Source organism: Lolium rigidum, chromosome 1, assembly GCF_022539505.1.
Source record: "Lolium rigidum isolate FL_2022 chromosome 1, APGP_CSIRO_Lrig_0.1, whole genome shotgun sequence".
NCBI lineage: Eukaryota > Viridiplantae > Streptophyta > Magnoliopsida > Poales > Poaceae > Lolium > Lolium rigidum.
The window spans coordinates 300542220-300561974 of NC_061508.1; the positions used below are offsets into that span (position 1 = coordinate 300542220).

A 19755-nucleotide genomic window follows, 5' to 3' on the forward strand; every position below is an offset into this window, starting at 1 on the left:
CCAAATCAACTTATACAAAAAAAAAAAAAAAAATCATGCAACACGCAGAATCAGATACTACTTAAGATATTCTTGGAGCTGATCAGTGACAACACCGTTCTATGAAGCCTGGTTCAATTCTACAAAATAATAGTGCAAGCATCCATCATGACCTCAAGGATGAACTACGAGCTAGGTTTAAAATCAATGGACCATTAACAATTCCACACGCGATCAAGTAAATATTTAGTAATGACATGCCACTGGAGATATTCCAAGAGCTGGAGTGTGACAGCAAGTAAAGAGCAAGCAACGGGTCCTCCATGACACCAAATGAGAAGGACAGGAGAGCCTATCAAGGTTGGAACAAGTGCTTGCAAAGGAGAGGAGTGAGTAGTGATGATACACAAACAGCATAGAGCGATAGAAAGACAAGAGATTCTTCTACTTGACAGCAAAGTGCACTTTATTCTACCTTCTCTGAAGCAGTAGTTGATCTCATCAACCCTAAGAGAGTGACTTATGAGTGATCTCCATTTGGCACTGGAAGACTCATTCTACAAGTACTATGTGGAAGGGCTACAACTTTTAGACTGTAATTCACTGATAAAATTCTTGCAGACAATCTTTTACTGATCTATTAGTAGTTGCTCTAGCTCCCACATGTATAACTCTCTTTATCAAGTGTACTCGAGAATGATATGTTTAAGTATGATGAGACAACCAGGTGCAGGATTTTCCAAACAATGTGATAAAAACCTTGCAGAAAATGAATAATACAACAAACTGATAATAGAGAAAGGTGTAACAAGTAAAGCATTGGAAATCATGTAGATTCAGGATCATGACAGGACATGCAACAAAAGGGCAAATGGGATGAGAACATCAATCTACAGTATTAAATTGTGAGCCTGTCTTGTGCCTCTCCTGACAGAGACTGAACGATGATAAGAAACAATCCTTTCAGCCATAATGGTCAACTTCAGACCGTTAATTCGAAAGTGCATCTAATAAAATCATAAAATTTACTATTAGTCAAGAAGGACAAGGTTGCTACACAAACGCTTATTTCTTGAATGTTTGTATGAATATAGACTAAAGTTGATAAGCAAGCTGCACTTTGCTCCCTGTTTACAGTAGATCATATAAACCTAAGGCCAGGTATGGAAGAAGGAACTTTGAACAAACAAGATGCTTCATAATAGGGGTACCGAAGCCTGTTTCAAGCAGGGTCAAAAAAAAACTGGCAGGGAAGAACTCTAGCATTTACTATTGCACTAATTCTATGTCTATGCTAGTACAAGTGAAGGGTTCACACTGGTTCGCAAAACCATTTTTGAACACCCCTAGGTTCCTGGAAGTTTCATTTGAGAAGATAGCTCATATATGGGACTAACAGTGCTTGGATGGACACAGTGCATCTTTTCCCCTTAACTCCTCCTAGTCGACCAGCTGCTAACATGCATAGTACAAGATGTCGAACTCATCTATGCTAAAGCACGAATCCACAAAACAGGTCAGGAAGATAGATTCCAAAAGGTTCTTCAAAGCTCTGACTAGCTCCACCGAAAACTGGCTTGCAAAAATGAATTATTGCGCTGAGAGTGACCTATGCATTTTAAAGGGCTCACAGCATACAGAAAAGGACTATAGATATTTCAAAATATCTCTCAAGGTGTAGGCGGTTCCTATCGGAATAATCCTTGCATCACTATTCGACTCAGAAGTTAAATAATTCCATGGCATGAAAATCTGATCATGGTCAGCAGTACAATGCATGATTAATTCTAGTTCATCAGGAGAGCGCATGTACAACATTGTTATTCAGGGGAAGAAAAGGTATTGACAACCCAATCAAACTGTAGCATAATTCTTTTGTGTAAAATACACAAAAAGGAAACCTGCTAAACAGTCTACTAATTGCTTAAATCTTCATCTGACAATGTTTCTTTTTTTACAAGAATCTGACAATGTCACTACTTGGTAAACTCTTCAAATACCTCACCTCGTCATTTATGATGACCATTCTTGTTCTTGACACTGTAGAAGAGGATCTGTAAACATCAGAAAGATGCTAGATCAGTTTTTTCTGTACTGTTAACTTGATCACTATTTGTACCACTCACGCGAGAAGAACACTATGACGCTGGAATCCACCTAACATAACTAACATGAAACTACTTATAAACTTCAGGCAGAGTACACTCCATAGTGAATGCAATAACACAGATAACGTTGGAATCTAAGATTAGTGTAATAGTACTCTAGTAGAGTCTAGAATGCTCTAGGGGAATTGGAGATTAGTAGTAGTCTCCTAGGAAAGTCTAGAATATTCCCAGTAGTGTGCTAGGATCTAAGTTAGTTTATTAGCAAAGTCTAGAGTATTCTAGGGAGTGTTAGTATAGTAGTAGTGTCTAGACTATTCTAGTGTATGAGTTAACATGTAAGTCTAAGTTGAGCTATATATATGAGAGGGTGTGGAGGTCCAAGTGACCAACCCATCCACAATTTCCCCAAAAGCCTACATGGTATCAGGAGCTAGAGGCAGTGATGGTGTGTGCTAAGGGCTGCCTGTGGTGATTCGGTGGAGTGAGGTGGAGTTCCGCAAAATCCAGGGGAAATACAACAGACGGGCAGAGGAGTGGAGTGTTGCCCAGGTAGAAGTGTTGATGTGAGCTGCTGCAGAGGTGCGGAGCCAACCGTCTGCGGCGTTCGGAGTGGTGGTGAATCTTGCAAAGTTCGGTGTGGTGGTGAAGGGAGCAGCTGGGTGAGGTGTAGCTGCTTGTGGCTTGCGATGAAGAGGGAGAAGCAAAGGTGCTGATTTCTGCGTGTGCGAGTAGAGGACGAGAGGAGAGACCTAAGCTGCGTGTGCAGCCGGAAGAAAGATCCGGAGGGGTCGAGAGATCCGCAAGAGTAGGTCAAATATAGCGAGAGAAGAGAAGAAGCACATAAGCTGGTTTGTTGGTGATTTTCAGCAATAATGATCAATGGGGAGAATCAAACAATTGAGAAGCTACTTGAGAAAATGACTCAATTGCTCAAGGAGATTGAGAAGTTGAGACAATCAAGGGAGAGTGCAGAAATTCCAAAACAAAGTGGAAAAACAACTGTCCTAGGAAATTGTGTGAATCTTGCACAAACGAAGAAGCAATCTCAAGTCGGGCTCCTGCATTAAATGGAACTTGTTCAAATTGGATTCGGATTCGGGAGTATCGAGCACATGTCACGGGTAAGTGGAGTGAGTTTGCATCATATACTCCACATCCACCCATGCATAAAGAGACAATCCAAACAGCCGATGGAACTTATCAACTCTGTGAAAGGGGTCGGCACGGTGAAATGCACTCCGTCCATTACATTGTCTTCGGTATTATATGCTCCATCGTTTCGGTGAGTTTGGTGTCTATGAGCTCTTTGGTTGATGATATTGATTGTCGAATAATTGCCGATCGATATAATTGTATAATTGAAGAGAGGAAGACTCGGAAGGAGGCTTGGGATAGGTGTGAGACATAAGGGATTGTGGTACTTGGATAGAAGGGAAACCGATGAAGCGTTGTGCATCGCTCTCACAGCTTGTTACCAATGATGATGAGGCAAGGTTGATATTCCAACATTGTCGATTGGGCCATATGTCCTTTGATACTATGAGTAAGATATTCCCCGAAGAAATGAAGAAGGTGGACAAAGAAAAACTTGTGTGTGATGCATGTGAGTTTGGAAAACACACCGAGGACATCATATGTGAGTCGTGGACTGCGGAGCACGTTGCCCTTTGTACTGATTCACTCTAATGTATGGACTTCCCCGGTGGTCTCTGTTAGCGGGATGAAGTATTTTGTCACCTTCATTGATTGCTACTCCCAAATGACTTGGATATATCTTCTGAAACATAAAAGTGAGGTGCTTACATGCTTCAAGGACTTCTATGCATATGTCCAAAATCGCTTCAACGCTAGTATTCAAATTATCGGGACGAGATAATGGGACGGAGTATGTGAACAATGAATTTGGCAATTTTCTTTCCCAAAAAGGAATACTTCATCAAACTTCATGTCCCGATACTTCTCCACGGAATGGAGTAGCTGAAAGGAAGAATCGTCATCTCGCTGGAGGTGGCTCGATCACTTATGTTTACCATGAATGTGCCCAAATTCTTGTGGAGTGAAGCGGTTATGACTGCTACTTATCTCATCAACCGGATGCCCTCAAGAGTGCTTGGGATGAAGACTCCATATGAAATGATCTATGGCCAAAATGAGTTCATCGTTCCACCAAAGGTGTTTGGGTGTACTTGCTTTGTTAGAGACCATAGACCTTCGGTGGGAAAATTGGATCCTCGTCTTCGTGAAGTGCATCTTCATTGGATACCCATCCGGACAAAAGGGCTACAAGTGTTGGAGCCCTAGTGAGCGGAGAATATTTGTTAGCATGGATATGACATTTAGAGAGTCCGAGCCGTTCTATGGAGAGAAGACGGACCTCGGCTCGTTGTTTGACTTTGACTCTCCTAGCACAATCGAAGCTAGTCGAGAGGGGAGAGTGAACTTTTGAGGACAAAGGAACATGAACCATCCGGAGTTGTTGTTAGTTCAATTCCATCTCCTACGAGTGAAGAGAGATGGACAAAGCCAAATGAGGAAGAAAATCTAAGGGTGTCTACAAGGAGACAAGCTACAAGTGAAGAGAGATGGAGAAAGCCAAACGAGGAAGAGAACTTGAAAGTGTATACACGGAGAAAATCGCAGCATGAGCAGAGCAGCAACAACGAGGTTCCCACGACAAGTGACACACGAGTGCAGGGGGAGCAACATGTGCAACAACGAGGCTCCCACGACAAGTGACACACGAGTGCGGGGAGCAACATGCTCCAACAGGTGTTGAAACCGATGAATTGTCCGATGACGCGGTACATCTATTACAAGGGATTCAATGGACTTGCCCATTGCCTTAAGAAAAGGAACCCGAGCTGCAGCTAGAAAACCTCCAAATTGGTACCGGGAGGAGCATGACATTGCTAATTATGTATCATATGCATCTCTATCTACGAACTACGTGGCCTTCATCGCATCATTGCAATCTGTGGTGATCCCAAGAGATTGGAAAGAAGCAAAACAAAACCCAAAGTGGTACTAGGCCATGTTGGAGGAAATGAAAGCTCTTGAGAAGAACAATACATGGGATCTTGTTACTCTTCCAGCTGGAAAACGTCCACTTACTTGCAAATGGGTGTATTCCGTGAAGCAATCCCCAGAAAGGAAAATAGAACGATACAAGGCAAGGTTGGTGGCAAGGGGTTACAGTGAAACATATGGGATTGACTATGACGAGACCTTTGCGCCTGTTGCAAAGATGAGTACTATAAGAATTCTTATTTCTTGTGCTGCTAACTTTGGTTGGCCCTTGCATCAGCTGGATGTCAAGAATGCTTTCTTGCATGGAGATCTCCGGGAAGAAGTTTATATGGACATTCCACCTGGCTTTAGTAACTCCAACACCCGGGGAAGGTGTGCAGATTGAAGAAGTCTTTGTATGGTCTCAAGCGGTCACCAAGGGCATGGTTTGATAGGTTCCGGAGAGCCATGCGCAATATGGGTTACAAGCAATGTAATAGGGATCATACCGTGTTCTATAGGCATTCGGGGTGTCGTATTACCATCCTTGCAGTTTATGTGGATGACATTGTTATCACTCGGAGACGATAATGATGAAATAAGCCGACTGAAGATGAGATTGAGCGAGAGAATTTGAGGTTAAGGATCTAGGACAACTCAAGTATTTCTTGGGTATTGAGATTGCGAGATCTCCTAAAGGAATAGTTATCTCTCAACGGAAATATGTGTTGGATCTACTCAATGAGACCTGGTATGCTTGGGTGTCGGCTCGCTACAACTCCTATTGAGCAAAATCACCGACTATGTGCTCGATCGGGAGATCCGAGTTAATAGAGAGCGCTACCAACGGCTTGTTGGTCGACTTATCTATTTATGCAATACGAGACCTGATGTATCTTATGCCGTGAGTGTGGTGAGCCGCTACATGCATGACCCAAGAAGTGGACATCTAGAGGCAGCTTATAGAATTTTACGCTATCTGAAAGGAAGTCCTGGAAAAGATCTATGGTTCAAGGCCAATGGGCACTTGAGTGTGGAGGGATATTGTGACGTCGATTGGGCAAGTTGCCTTGATGACGTAAGGTCAACATCGAGCTTTTGTGTCTTCGTAGGAGGAAACTTGGTATCTTGGAGGAGCAAGAAGCGACGATGTGGTCTCAAGATCAAGCTGCGTAAGCGTAGTATAGAGCAATGGCGGTGTGTTTGTGTGAGATGTTATGGATGAAAGGCCTCCTATCGAATTGAAGCTACTGCGGAGAGGGCCATTGAATCTTTGGTGCGACAACAAGTCCGCAATAAACATTGCTAACAATCCCGTTCGAGCATGACCGAACAAAGCATGTGGAAATAGATCGATTCTTCATTAAAGAACGGCTTGACGAAGGAACCTTGAAGTTAAGCCATGTAACCTCTAGAGAACAAATAGCAGATTGTCTAACCAAAGGATTAGGTAGTAAGGAATGTTTGTTGGCATGTAACAAGATGGGAATGATAGATATCCATCGCCCATCTTGAGGGGAGTGTTGGAATCTAAGATTAGTGTAATAGTACTCTAGTAGAGTCTAGAATGCTCTAGGGGAATTGGAGATTAGTAGTAGTCTCCTAGGAAAGTCTAGAATATTCCAGTAGTGTGCTAGGATCTAAGTTAGTTTATTAGCAAAGTCTAGAGTATTCTAGGGAGTGTTAGTATAGTAGTAGTGTCTAGACTATTCTAGTGTATGAGTTAACATGTAAGCCTAAGTTGAGCTATATATATGAGAGGGTGTGGAGGTCCAAGTGACCAACCCATCCACAATTTCCCCAAAAGCCTACAGATAACTACTCCCTCCGTCCAGGATAACTAGACCTCTAGTGGAAATCTATTTGTCCAGAAACTCCACCTCCACAAGGCATGTTAGAATTAATTGCTCCTAAATCACTGGGCCTAATTATGGCTAATCTCCTCCACCACCGCACGGTTTCCTCTCTCTGTCCCTTAATTCTCTCCACCGCATGCATGGTCGTGTGAAAATCTTCTCAACCGCACCTTCCTCCCTCTCTCTCCCTTAATTCTCCTATTACTCCGCATGGGCAAGTGGGAATACGTTTCTGTTTTTTGCTCCGCATGGGCTTCCACATGCAAGTCTGAACATGATTGCATGCAAGTGTAAACATGAGTGCATGCGAGGCCTCCTCTCCCTCTGTTTTTTCGGCTCCCTTTTCAGCTGTTTGCATTCACAAGTGTACATAGCTGGGTATAAAACCCCACACAATGGAGTCCATGTGACACACAAACCGTGGAGGTTCCTGCCATGGAGGAGGTGCAAGGCGTGCTCAAGGATCCTGGCGTGGAGGTGGTGCAAGAGCAAGATGGCGTCCATGGCGATGTGGATGGCGTACAGGGCGAGGTGGAGATTGTCGATGACGATGTGGAGGTCACACAAGGCCAGGTGCAAGAACTAGAGGATGAATTTGAGAGGGTTCATACAAACATCCAAGATCTTTTTCAGAGAGTGGATCGTGCAACCAATGTCGGAGCTACAGAGGCAAGGATTTCAGCTACTCCAAGGTACATCCGCACTACTAACCTCGCGCAAGATGTGGATTCATCCGGCTTCATCAGAACCTACTCCAACCCGAGCTCAACTTGCGAGGTGTACATTCATCCGGCTTTGTGCCTCAAGTGTGGCGTCGCGGTGAGCCTTCCATATTCCTTTGCTTAGGATGTAGGCTCCCGGTACCAACAGATTTGCGTTCTTGCGAGTCTTGCGGAAATCCTTGCCTCTGTGACAATTTTTGGTGCAAAGATTGTGCGACTACGGTGGCGATAAACAAAGAAGGGGTATGCATAAGGTGCCGTCGCAGCCCATCTATCTATCTCGAGAACGATGTGCCGGATAGTCAAGTTCTTTTCGTTCTCGAGATAGATAGATGGGCTGCGACGGCACCTTATGCATACCCCTTCTTCGTTTATCGCCACCATAGCCGCACAATCTTTGCACCAAAAATTGTCACAGAGGCAAAGATTTCCGCAAGACTCGCAAGAACGCAAATCTGTTGGTACCGGGAGCCTACATCCTAAGCAAAGGAATATGGAAGGCTCACCGCGGACGCCACACTTGAGGCACAAAGCCGGATGAATGCACACCTCGCAACTTGAGCTCGGGTTGGAGTAGGTTCTGATGAAGCCGGATGAATCCACATCTTGCGCGAGGTTAGTAGTACCTTGGAGTAGCTGAAATCCTTGCCTCTGTAGCTCCGACATTGGTTGCACGATCCACTCTCTGAAAAAGATCTTGGATGTTTGTATGAACCCTCTCAAATTCATCCTCTAGTTCTTGCACCTGGCCTTGTGTGACCTCCACATCGTCATCGAAAATCTCCACCTCGCCCTGTACGCCATCCACATCACCATGGACGCCATCTTGCTCTTGCACCACCTCCACGCCAGGATCCTTGAGCACGCCTTGCACCCCCTCCATGGCAGGAACCTCCACGTTTTGTGTGTCACATGGACTCCATGTGTGGGGTTTTATACCCAGCTATGTACACTTGTGAATGCAAAAAAACAGAGGGAGAGGAGGCCTCGCATGCACTCATGTTTACACTTGCATGCAATCATGTTCAGACTTGCATGTGGAAGCCCATGCGGAGCAAAAAACAGAAACGTATTCCCACTTGCCCATGCGGAGTAATAGGAGAATTAAGGGAGAGAGAGGGAGGAAGGTGCGGTGGAGAAGATTTTCACACGACCATGCATGCGGTGGAGAGAATTAAGGGATAGAGAGAGGAAACCGTGCGGTGGTGGAGGAGATTAGCCATAATTAGGCCCAGTGATTTATGAGCAATTAATTCTAACAGGCCTTGTGGAGGTGGAGTTTCTGTACAAATAGATTTCCACTAGAGGCCTAGTTATCCTGGACGGAGGGAGTACTTCAACACTCTTAAGCCAAACTTAATTCCTCCTGTATTTAATACTATCAACCAGGTTTAGCTCTTTTGTGCAATATTAAACACAATGCCATGTTTGCTGCTGGTACCTTGTAAATGCTGCCAACAAGTAAATAAATCACTACTGAAAAAGATATTACTCAATGAATAGCAGCCAAGCAGTCACTAACACAGAGATGGCTCACATATTTGCCCGTCATGGAAATTAGAGAAGGAAACATGCACACAGAGATGGCTCACATATTTGCCCGTCATGAAAATTTAAGGGACAATGTGTTGTTTATCTTGTGCATGCCCCTGATTTCTTTCCAACCAACTTTTGTTTATCTCCTCAACGGTCACAGGACCAGGCCAAAACACAATATGCATGCAGCCAGCTAACATTAACACGATCCGATCAACTACCAATTGCACGCAACCGCATCTCCACTCCATGCATTGGAGTGGAAATCACAATTTTTGACATGCAAAACCACTTTCAGCTTGCATTTACACACAATATCACTACTTTTTTTAGTGTACATTGCCGCGCCTAGAGTGTCAAGACTTAACTATACTTGGATTATTTCCAACAGAATCCATCCCAATTCATGATAAAAGCATTTTCCTGTCTGGTAAACAGAGTTTCTCGCCCAGAAAAGGAAGAAGAAAAATTACGTACCACACTAGGGTTTGGAGGGAGTGTGAGAGTCAGGTGACTCAGCAGAGGGCGTCGTGGAGCTGCTGCGGAGGTCATCAATGATGCCACCAAGCTCACGCCGGGCAGACTCCCTACCAAACATGAAGCCGTACCTGCAGCACGAGAGGAAGGGGAAATCTAAAACCCTGTGAACATAGGTTTGACCTGGTGGACACTAGAGGTACATCGGATTACATGTTACCAGCAGGAGACGGCCGAGAAAACTCCTGCAGCGGCCACCGTCTGCAGCAGAGTCAGCTTCTTCGCCTGCATCTTCTGGTAGGACTTCGGACTCGGGGGAGTTCGCCCGCAGCTGGCTGCAGTGCAGAAACCCTGGCTCAGACATCAATAAAGTACTAGGTACTGGCAATCTGTGAGACTGACTATGGGTGCATCTGAAGTTTACTCTGTCTGATTATAAGATGTGCTTGATTGCACAACTACTAGTATATAACTTGAACTCAATGTTTAATGATCCATGAAAAGTAGATAGAACATAACAGGAACTAAGCACAATTGTACAGGGGCACTGAAGATCGCGTTTCTACGGTTGTTTCTGCCCGTGGAATTGATTTGGTTCCGTACATCAGCTGATGAACGGAAGCTCATGTTGTAATCATATAACACGAATTTGAGAAGAAAATGCAACAATTCAGGCTCTAAGAAAGCGAAATCTGAGAAAATCACCGAGCGTCCTAGTCTCGGAGTAGACTACAACCTGTTGATGGGGATTGACGTGAGGAGCAGATCGGCGGTGAGGGGAACGAGTAGTCCTCGGTCCTCGGCGGCCGCAGGGGCTGGCGGAATGGCGCGGAAGCTGGGTACCGGCAATAGAGGCGGAGGCGGCGGCCGGGGACGGCGTGTGGCGGCGCCGGCACAGAGGAAGCGAGGGTCTACGGCGCGGCGAGGCAGGGAACGAACGAAGGAAGGGGACGAACAACTCCAACTCCAGCAGTTCTTCAGTTCGATCGACAGCTCGATTGATGGGCCGAGAGCCCGGTCCAGGTCCCCCGATCGCCTGGGCTGCTGTCTCATTTTAGTGGGCTGGGCTTTTAAAGGCCATGTACTAGAACGGTTAGCAGATTCGGATTCTCGGTAGGAGCAACGCGGGCGGTACGAACAACTGAGCTGCCGAGCGGGGGAGACCCTATTCACCGCCTGACCGTGGGAGTAACTCCGTCACACGCACGCAACTTTCCTTCATGGGCTGCTCACAATGCAGCTCAAAATTACATGTACAGTACTATTTTTTCCTTTCAAACAAAAAAATGTTCAAATTTGAAAAAATCCGAAAAAGTAAACTTGAAAAAATCAGATTAAAAAAGTTCAGATTTGAAAAAGTTCATATCTAAAAAAACTGAAAAGTTTAAATATGGAAATTTTCAAACATGAAAGAAGTTCAAATATGAGCCCGCAACACAATCAGCCACTAAGACGGACTTCGGCGCCTAACTAAACATGATGGTTGCCGACTAAGTAGTGATGGCCTGCCATGTGGAAATGATAGCATGCCAGACGACGCCTTCCCAATGGGATGATAGGGTGTTGGCCGGAGCATGGCATGGTGGTCTCCTTGCCGCTTGTTGGCGTTCTGCCGGCTAGAAACATATGGTGGTTCTCAACTAAGCCAATGACCACCCAAGCATAATATCGGCATCTGCTTGGCGACTGAGCCATGTCAACTTGTTGGGTCGGGTACCCGCTGAGTAGGGCATAGTGGTCATGATGGTGGTTAGGATGTGGCAACCCTCTTGTCGCCATAGATATGGCGGTATGCTGCCGACTAAGATATGCTAACCTGCCTAGCTGCCTGATGCTTTGGGAGAGCCAGATTTGATCACGATATACCTCGCTCGTGCCTTGCTCCTAAGTGCCTTCTCCATGTCTCCTGCCGGCTTCTTCATGTTCTGGGTGCCTCCTTGAGCACGCCTACCGTGAGTTTCCAGGATTTCATGTTTAGCAACCAACCCGCCCAAAGCGAGTGCTTAGTTGCTTACACATAGGGCAAACTTACAACATCAATTATTTTGGAACGAAGAGAGTACACGATTATATTTCTTTTATTTTAAATTTTAGTTGTTTTTTGTTTATACTTCATTAGACAGTCATGAAATAGCAGTAGAATGTTTCTTGGAAATATATAAGAACACTTATTTTCGTAACGTGAACATTTATTTTGAAGTACATGAACATTCTCATTTTTTACAACCGAGTTGCTAAATATATATTGTTGTAAACTTGAGCTTGACCTTGTAATCCCGTTTTTTTTTAAAAAAAAAAAGCGTGACCTTGCAATTCTTGAACTGTAAATCAGCAGGTTGAAAATAAGGAATCAGTCAGGCAAGCTAGGATGATCCTTGTTGAAAAAGAAGCATGGATATCATTTTCGTTTGTTCTTGCTCCCGGCGCGCAAAACAACATAGAAGAGAGCACGGAATAAGAACCCGAACATGGCTGTCACAAGGAGGCATTTCCACTTCCCTAGGTCCGTGACGGCACTCTTGGCGAGCACGTCGGCGCCGGTGATAACACAGGTGCTGGCCGTCATGTTGGTGCCGCCGGCGGTATTGATGGCGCCGAGCACCGCCATCTTGGTGGCCTCGGCCATGCCGCCTATGGGCGTCCCGTCGAACATCTCGGCTCCTCGCGCGAAGCACCTCGAGGCGTCGCCGAACTCGTTCTGCAACGCCGCTTGGTACGGGTACTTGATGAGCGACATGTAGTGGAACCAGATCCAGTAGCTGGGGATCCTGTCGCGGTTGATGATGAAGCCGGACAAGAGGAGGAAGTAGGCGAGATTGGCCACCGCCACCGTGTACCCCACCGTGACGTGCGGCACCACCGCCGACACGAACGTTGCGAAGCCGCTGCTCGCCCAGAGGGAGGCGAGCACGACAAGCGCAAAGAAGATGAAGGGCTCACCGCCTCCGGCGAGGCCGACGGCGAAATAGGTGATGACCACGAACGCAAGGGCCAGGACGACCAGCGGTGGGAACGACACGAGAGCATTGGCGAGAACGAAGGAGGCCGTGCGGTAGGCGTTGTGCGCCGTCTCCCGGAGGTAGATGTGGCGCTCCTGGACGAACACCGGCAGCGCGTCGGCGCAGACGAAGAATATGCTGGATATGCCGATGGCGAAGAAGCCGAGCCGCTCCTGCACGCCCTTGGGCGTGTCGTCCAGGCGCCAGAAGATGGTCGCCAGCAAGAATCCCGTCATCATGACCGCGCCAAGGCGCACCCCGAACACCTTCGGCATGCGCCGCGTGTTGGTGAAGGCACGCTTCGCCAGCACCCACACCTCCAACGGCAGCGGGTTTGCGAACGCCGCCGCCGACATCGCCGTGCCGCTGCCGGCCACCAGCTTCCCCCGGGAGACGCTCTCGGCGACGGCCAACTCCAGCGGCATCGTTCTGACCTGCTTGTCGGTGGTGATGCCGTCCAGGAGCCGGTGACATCTGTCGCTGAAGTCGGCCAGAGGGGCGGCGCCGTCGGGCTGGCGCTCGAGCTCTCGGATGGTGTCGAGCGCGAACTCGGCAGGGTTCTCGTCCTCGGGGATGGGCGTGCCGACAAACGCGGAGAAGTAAGGCTTGAGGCCAGCGGGCGGGCCGGAGTAGACGGTGCGGCCACGGGACAGGAGCAGGACGCTGCCGAGAATGCCGAGGATGCGCGCGCTGGGCTGGTGGATGGTCATGACGACGACGCTGCCGCTCATGGCGATGTTGCAGAGCACCTGCACCAACATGAGCGCGCTGGAGGAGTCGAGACCAGAGGTGGGTTCGTCGAGGAAGAGCAGGATGGGGTCGTGGATTATGTCCGTGCCGATGGATACACGGCGGCGCTCGCCGCCAGACACGCCGCGGTGGTCATGGTCGCCGATGACGGTGTCGGCGGCGCGGGAGAGGCCGAGCTGGTCGATGAGCGCTTCGACGCGCTCCTTCTTCTTAGCCGAGGAGTGCGCTCGGGAGAGGCGCATCTCGGCGGCGAAGAGCAGCGTCTCCCGCACGGTGAGCATCGGGTACAGCAGGTCGTCCTGCGTAACGTAGGCGGAGATGGCGCTGAGGCGGCGGCCGTGGAGGGGCTCGCCGTTGAGCGTGACGTGGCCGCCGAGGCTCGCCTGGGTGATCCGGCCTGCGAGAGCGTCGACCAGCGTAGACTTGCCGGACCCGCTGGCGCCCATCACCGCCAGTATCTCGCCCTCTCGCGCCTCGCCCGAGATGCCGTCGAGCAGCGTCTTTTTGCCCGTTGACGGCAGGCAGCCCATCAGCCCACCGTGGCCCTTCTTGACGCTGTAGCACAGATCCGTGAAGGACAGCACGTACGGCACCGGCGCCGGCGCCTGCTCGTCGGGGCCAACGTCGACGACGACGTGTCCGGAGGTCGCCATGCTTGCGGCGACGGGATGCTGTTCGAATGCCACGCTACCTGACATCATATTGTGGATGGTGGATGGCTGGTGTTGTGATCGACCACTCCCTACTTATAGGATTCGAGACATGTATGGCTTCTCTCTTCCCGGCCAATTCAATTGTTATTTTTGAGTCGGTTTTCATGATTGTTCAATCGTACATAAGCTTATGGGTTGTCTCAGGCCGGAGCATTTTCCACCTGTCCAAAGTATGACATTTTTAAAGGCTAAACTAGGGGGAGTGATGTTTTGGATCTTGGTGTCTATGCTTTTTTTTTAATTTTAAAATGCATCTTTAATATATTTTAAAATGCAAAAAAAAATTCAAGCGTACCTTTTACATGTTACATGCATACAAAGTATTTCTAAGAAAAAATAACTTGTTGTTTCAACTGTGTAAAAACGATAAAATTTCATGCTAAAAGTACATCGACCACAAAAAATATCGGGTTTTCGCAAAATTATACGAACGAACATAGATTATCGAGATATACATGCTAAATTATTTGTTGAAAGTTTTTGACAATTAAAAATATGTTTTATAAGTGGATGAAACATATGGACACGGGAGCTGAATTGAATTTCCACTAAACTAGCTTCCTAGAATGGCTTATATTCTGGCACAGAACTAATAGAGTTAATATTCCGTTCGTCTGTAGGCAACATGGGTAGCAGCGACAAACTCCCTCCGATCTTAAATGGCTAGGGCTTTGTTGGTCCCCTCTCCCTTCATTTGCCTCTCCGGCGAGAACAGGGTCCGTGTAAGGTTAGGGTTGTCTGTTGTGGGGCGTCATTGGTTGGTGCGAGCATTGTCGAGGTGAATAAATATGGCTCAACTATACTCCCACATCTACGGCGACCTTCACGATGACTTCTCAGAGTTGATGGTAATGTGTGCTTGTCAGATCTTTTCCTTAATGGTGCATTGGTTTCCAAGGCGGAGGTAGCCAATACGTCCCTTCGGAGCTGGGCGTACCCACGTGTCGCCTTCGCGCCTTCCCCATGCGACATCGTTAATGCCCACCTCTCCTCCTTCCCACCCCCTCTCTCGTCTCTTCTCGCACCTATAAAACACGGCCGCCATCGAAGCTCACCACCACACTCGTCGAGCGACAATCGAGCCGTGCATATCCACAACCTCGCCGCTCCCATGTAGCCACAATGGTGCGCCGCCTCGCGACCACGTACTCCATGCTAGGCCGCAACGACCATCAGGAGCCTTCGCCGCTACAACGTAGCCTTCGGATGATGAGGAGCCCTGCCTGGCTTGCCTGGACGAGCTGACCATGGCCAATTCGGATCGCCGGGCCACCACCGGGGAGGAGGAGGAGGACAAAGAGCAGCATGCCGATGCGGAGCATGCAACAATCCTCGAGTACTGCCGTCAGGCACACGACAATAGGCCGCCGCCCGCAATCTGGAGGAGGCGAGTGAGCTTCTTCTCCAACACGGCCTAGAAATTTCCCGCGAGCGCCTACAGATGGAGGAGTCTGCCCGCCTCTTCATGGAGGCCGAGAAACAGCGACTCATTGAGAAAAACGCATGCACCCTCGCCGAGGAGCGCCGTTGCAAGGCTTTGCGGGTTGACATGAACGAGAAGTCCGCCAACAAGCGACAGTGGGTGATGGAGCAGCACCGCGCTCGCGATGAGGCCTCACCGATGGTGATCCAGAACCAGCACTGGCGTGAATTAATGGTGGCAAAGTGAATGGTGAGGCTGAAGGAGAAGGAGGAGAGGAGGAAGCGGGAAAAGAACGACTCCGAAGCAGGGCTGGCCCGCCCACCTCCTGCCGAGGAGTAGTGCCAACCAACTACAAGTAAGGTAGTTGTAGGAGCCTCTCCTGCCGTAGTTTCATCAAAAAATAATTAAGGTAGTTGTAGTTCAGATTTAGTTGTTTTTCATTCAAACTTGTAATTTATTTTTTTTCGAAATGGGGGAAATATCGCCCCAGCTTCTGCATCCAAAGGATGCACACGGCTTTTTTTTATTAGATTATTCACGAACCTTACAAGAAACAATACAAAAGACCAATCTCGAAGCAACCTTACTATACCTACGAGTGGGATGAAAAGGGTGACAATACACCAACTCACATCAACCAAAACTAAATGCCTTCCCAAACCGCCCAATAGCAGGTGAGAAGCACATCCGATCAAGCGGACTCACGGCGCACGCCAACGCCCACGCCACGGGAGTTGCTCCCGCCGTCTTCCTCGACTCCATCTTCAAGAGAGATCATCGCATTGAGCTTGCAAGACCTGCCGTCGATGCCACCATGACGCCGGACGGCTCCACCATCCCGCACCTATACATCATCCCGCATCCGTCGTTGATACCTGCGACACCATGCCGGCTGAGACTCGGCGCCAACAATGTGGTAGATGAACACCACTCCACCGAGAACCACCAACATCCGGCATCTGCTCCAAAAACGATGCCCCAAGAGGTAGAACGACGCAGGGCGCGCCGCCATCGTCCGATCCGGGAGACCCGGACCTAGGGTTTCCCCGGAGTAGCACAAGTGAGAGACCGCGAGCTGCGACGACGATGCCTTCAAGAAGGTAGCGGCGCGACACGTCGCCATCGTCCGCCAACCGAAGTCGGAGCACGGTTTTCACCGGCAGCCGCGCATCCCCAACTCGCCGAGTGTAGTGCCAAGATGGGCAAAGATGACGCCTTCGACAAGGTAACGACGTCGGCCGACGCCGCCATCATCCGCCAAGACCGAGGTCGAGGCTCGGTTTTCACCGGCCGCCATGACACCCCGGACTAGATCACCATTGCTAGAAACACGTGTGAGATCCCATGATCCCCCACACAGGGCTACCAGCCTGGCCGACCACCTCCGACGAAGAAGAAGGCCGCCTCCTCCGTCGAACCCGAGGCTGCTGCGCCGGGCGTCCTCGAGCCGCGGGAGAATCCCAAGGTCACCACCCCGCACCGGCGAGAAAGGGAGGAGATGGCGCAACCCATCCCCGCACCGCCACCACCGGTGTGCCGTCGACGGGAGGCGGGGAGGCCGCGGCGGATCAGCCACCGTCCGACCGCCGCCTAGCCTCCTTCCTCCGGACCGCCGCCGCCCGGCCATCACACGTGGGCGGGGGTCTACCGCCGCGGCATCGAGGGGATCCCCAGCCGTCGTCCTCGCCGCGTCAAGAGGGAAGCCCGCCGCCGCCGCCACGCCCCGCGGCCTTTGCCCGGCGGCGCCGCCGGCGGCGGCGGCGGGAGGCGGCTAGGGTTTTTTGGGTGAGGGAGGGAGGTGCGGGAGGGAGGTCTTCTGAATAAAAATTAAATTTCCAATCCTTCAATTGAAGGATGCCGCTGGGCGAAACTGCTCCACCAAAAACAAGTGCCGGACGCAGTTTGGGGAATCCGACTGGAATCACTGGATGCTCTAATACAGTTTCCAGCCTCAAGGAGCCCTTTCCTCAAGTTCAGGTGCTTCAAGGAGAGGAAGTGATGAATGGTTCCGCCCGTCGCGTCGCACATATATTTTCCTACGTACGTATATCAAAGTTCGTTTGGACCCCCGATTAATCATCTGGCACGAATCATATGCGAGTATTTCTTTTTGAGTCAACGAATCAAATGCCACTACTAATATGACTCTGCACGTCGATCGCGAGATTTGTAGAGATCGGCCACTGATCAGATTAAGGATCTGGACACCACCCCTGGCATAAGTACTATACTAAATGGCAACCTAATGGTGGGGGTGGCGCAGGGAGTGGGGGAGGTGGCGACTGGCGAGGTGGGGTGGTTGCGGTGCGCGCGGTGCGGGGTTGGAGGTTGGGGACGACCTGACAGGTGGGACCCACCGGTCGGGCCTGACGGATGGGGCCCGCTGGTCAGCTCGCGGGGGAGGTGAGGGAGAGGGGCGCGGGTGGGTTTTCTGGCTGGGCTGGGCCGGCTCGGCCCAGTTGGGTTGTTGCCCTTTTTTGTTTCTTTTTTTTTCTGTTTTCTTTTTATATCTTTTGTTTTAAGCCTCCAAATGAATTCAAAACACATTCTAAAAATTTGTAAAATTTAATTTAGTGTTTTAGGATGGGAGTTTGTTTAATCTCATATGTAAAATAGCAAAACAATATTTATATGCTCTTTGGCATATAAGTTATTTTGGAAATTTTTGAAAATAAGACTTTTAAGGTTTTAGGATTTTTAGGGTTTGTTTATTTTATTTAAATTTTTAAATGCATGTTGCTTTTGAATTTTGAAAATTTGGGATGCTACACTTTGCCCACTTCATACAATTTTCCGTTAAAAAACTCCTCCACTAATTTCCCCACCCGCATCCCTCACCTCCACCATAGCTGCCGACTTCTCACCTGTGCCACCGGCTTCTCACCTGCACCGCCGACAGCCACCACGTCCCCTCACTTGTGTCGCCGGCCGGCCACCGCAACCCTCCGCCGCTGGCCCCAGAATTCTCCGGCCTCGACACAACTCCGCCCCTCCAGCCCCGCCGACTACCGAGCCTCCACGAGCCTCGCCACCATCATCCGAAGCTCCGACGCCGCCCTTATGCCGTTTTTTCTTGCGCACGACCTGCCCCGCCACCTACGGCCTCCCTGAGCCTCGCCACTATCCTGCCTCACCCTCTCCATCGACACCCTGCATCACCGGCCGCCCGACTCGCTACGACGGGAGGACCCCACGCTCGACGCGCCCAGTCGCTCCACTCCCGCAGCCGTACGGGACTTCCCTACGCTCGCGAGCGACCTGCCCCGCCGCCTACGACCTCGCCACCGTACTGCCCTCGTCGCGCCCATGCTCGCCACACCCATGCCCTCCCACTGCCGCATCCACGCGCTGACCAAGAGCACGGCCGACGATGCGCTCGATTTAACCTGGCCAAACTCACGACAACGGAACGGCCGACAGCATACTTACGCGATCTTGGCTCTGGCCGTGTTCAAGGTCGGACGATGCCCGCAGAACATCCCGTAGACCGGTCCACAGAAGATCCTGCAAATCAAACATGGCACCTTCAAGATGAACTTTGACCATACAAATTGAGCAACAAAATCTTGATTATATTATATGTAATTAGTATCGTTGGATTCGTATTGAAAAGCACTTTATTGATTTGTTCTAAGTATGATGTATACGGTACTATTTCCACAATGCATAATATCATGTTCTAGTATTATAGGCTAAATATATTTATTGATTTGTAGAATCTCTATACGTGTATAAGATTTGTTTGGAATTAATTTTTCCTAGGTCTAGGTACTATGATAGAGTATATACATGTAATACTACTATCATCTCTTTCATCATTAATTAATGTGACATATTAAATTTTTGCATTAGAAATTGATGTGACATAGTAGTATTTTGCATGTATGATACTAGCTATGATACTAAAATAATTTTTCTAGCAGCCCCATGATCTACCGGTCAAGCTTTAACCGTTCGATTCTCCTCGTGATTCGCGCTATAGAATACATGGACCACACAATTAAGTTTCAGTATTTGTAACTTAGTCTTTAATCGTAATGATACTGATAGAATGCACAAATCACGACGTAGTAGACCACAACGCTGTTAGAATTGCATTTCTTGCTATGATGCATTGATGCCCCCATTGTGGTAGTCTAAGAGGATATGGCTATGTGCTAAACCGCTAGAGTTGCTCTAACCAAAT

The 19755-nt window shown here is 48.8% G+C and overlaps 2 protein-coding genes across 2 annotated transcripts; both read right to left on the reverse strand.

The window, feature by feature from the left end:
• Positions 1–1693: 1693 nt before the first annotated feature.
• On the reverse strand, positions 1694–10518 carry LOC124684006. Its single transcript, XM_047218416.1, has 4 exons — positions 10421–10518; positions 9905–10019; positions 9685–9815; positions 1694–2033 (listed from the first exon to the last, which is right to left on the reverse strand). Exons 2-3 carry the CDS (start codon positions 9973–9975, stop codon positions 9689–9691), a joined length of 198 nt encoding a protein of 65 aa, XP_047074372.1. The 5' UTR covers positions 9976–10019; positions 10421–10518; the 3' UTR covers positions 1694–2033; positions 9685–9688.
• A 1564-nt stretch (positions 10519–12082) lies between these two features.
• On the reverse strand, positions 12083–14086 carry LOC124684007 (ABC transporter G family member 5-like). Its single transcript, XM_047218417.1, has one exon. The coding sequence runs from the start codon at positions 14084–14086 to the stop codon at positions 12083–12085; it is 2004 nt and encodes a 667-aa protein (XP_047074373.1).
• Positions 14087–19755: the final 5669 nt, after the last annotated feature.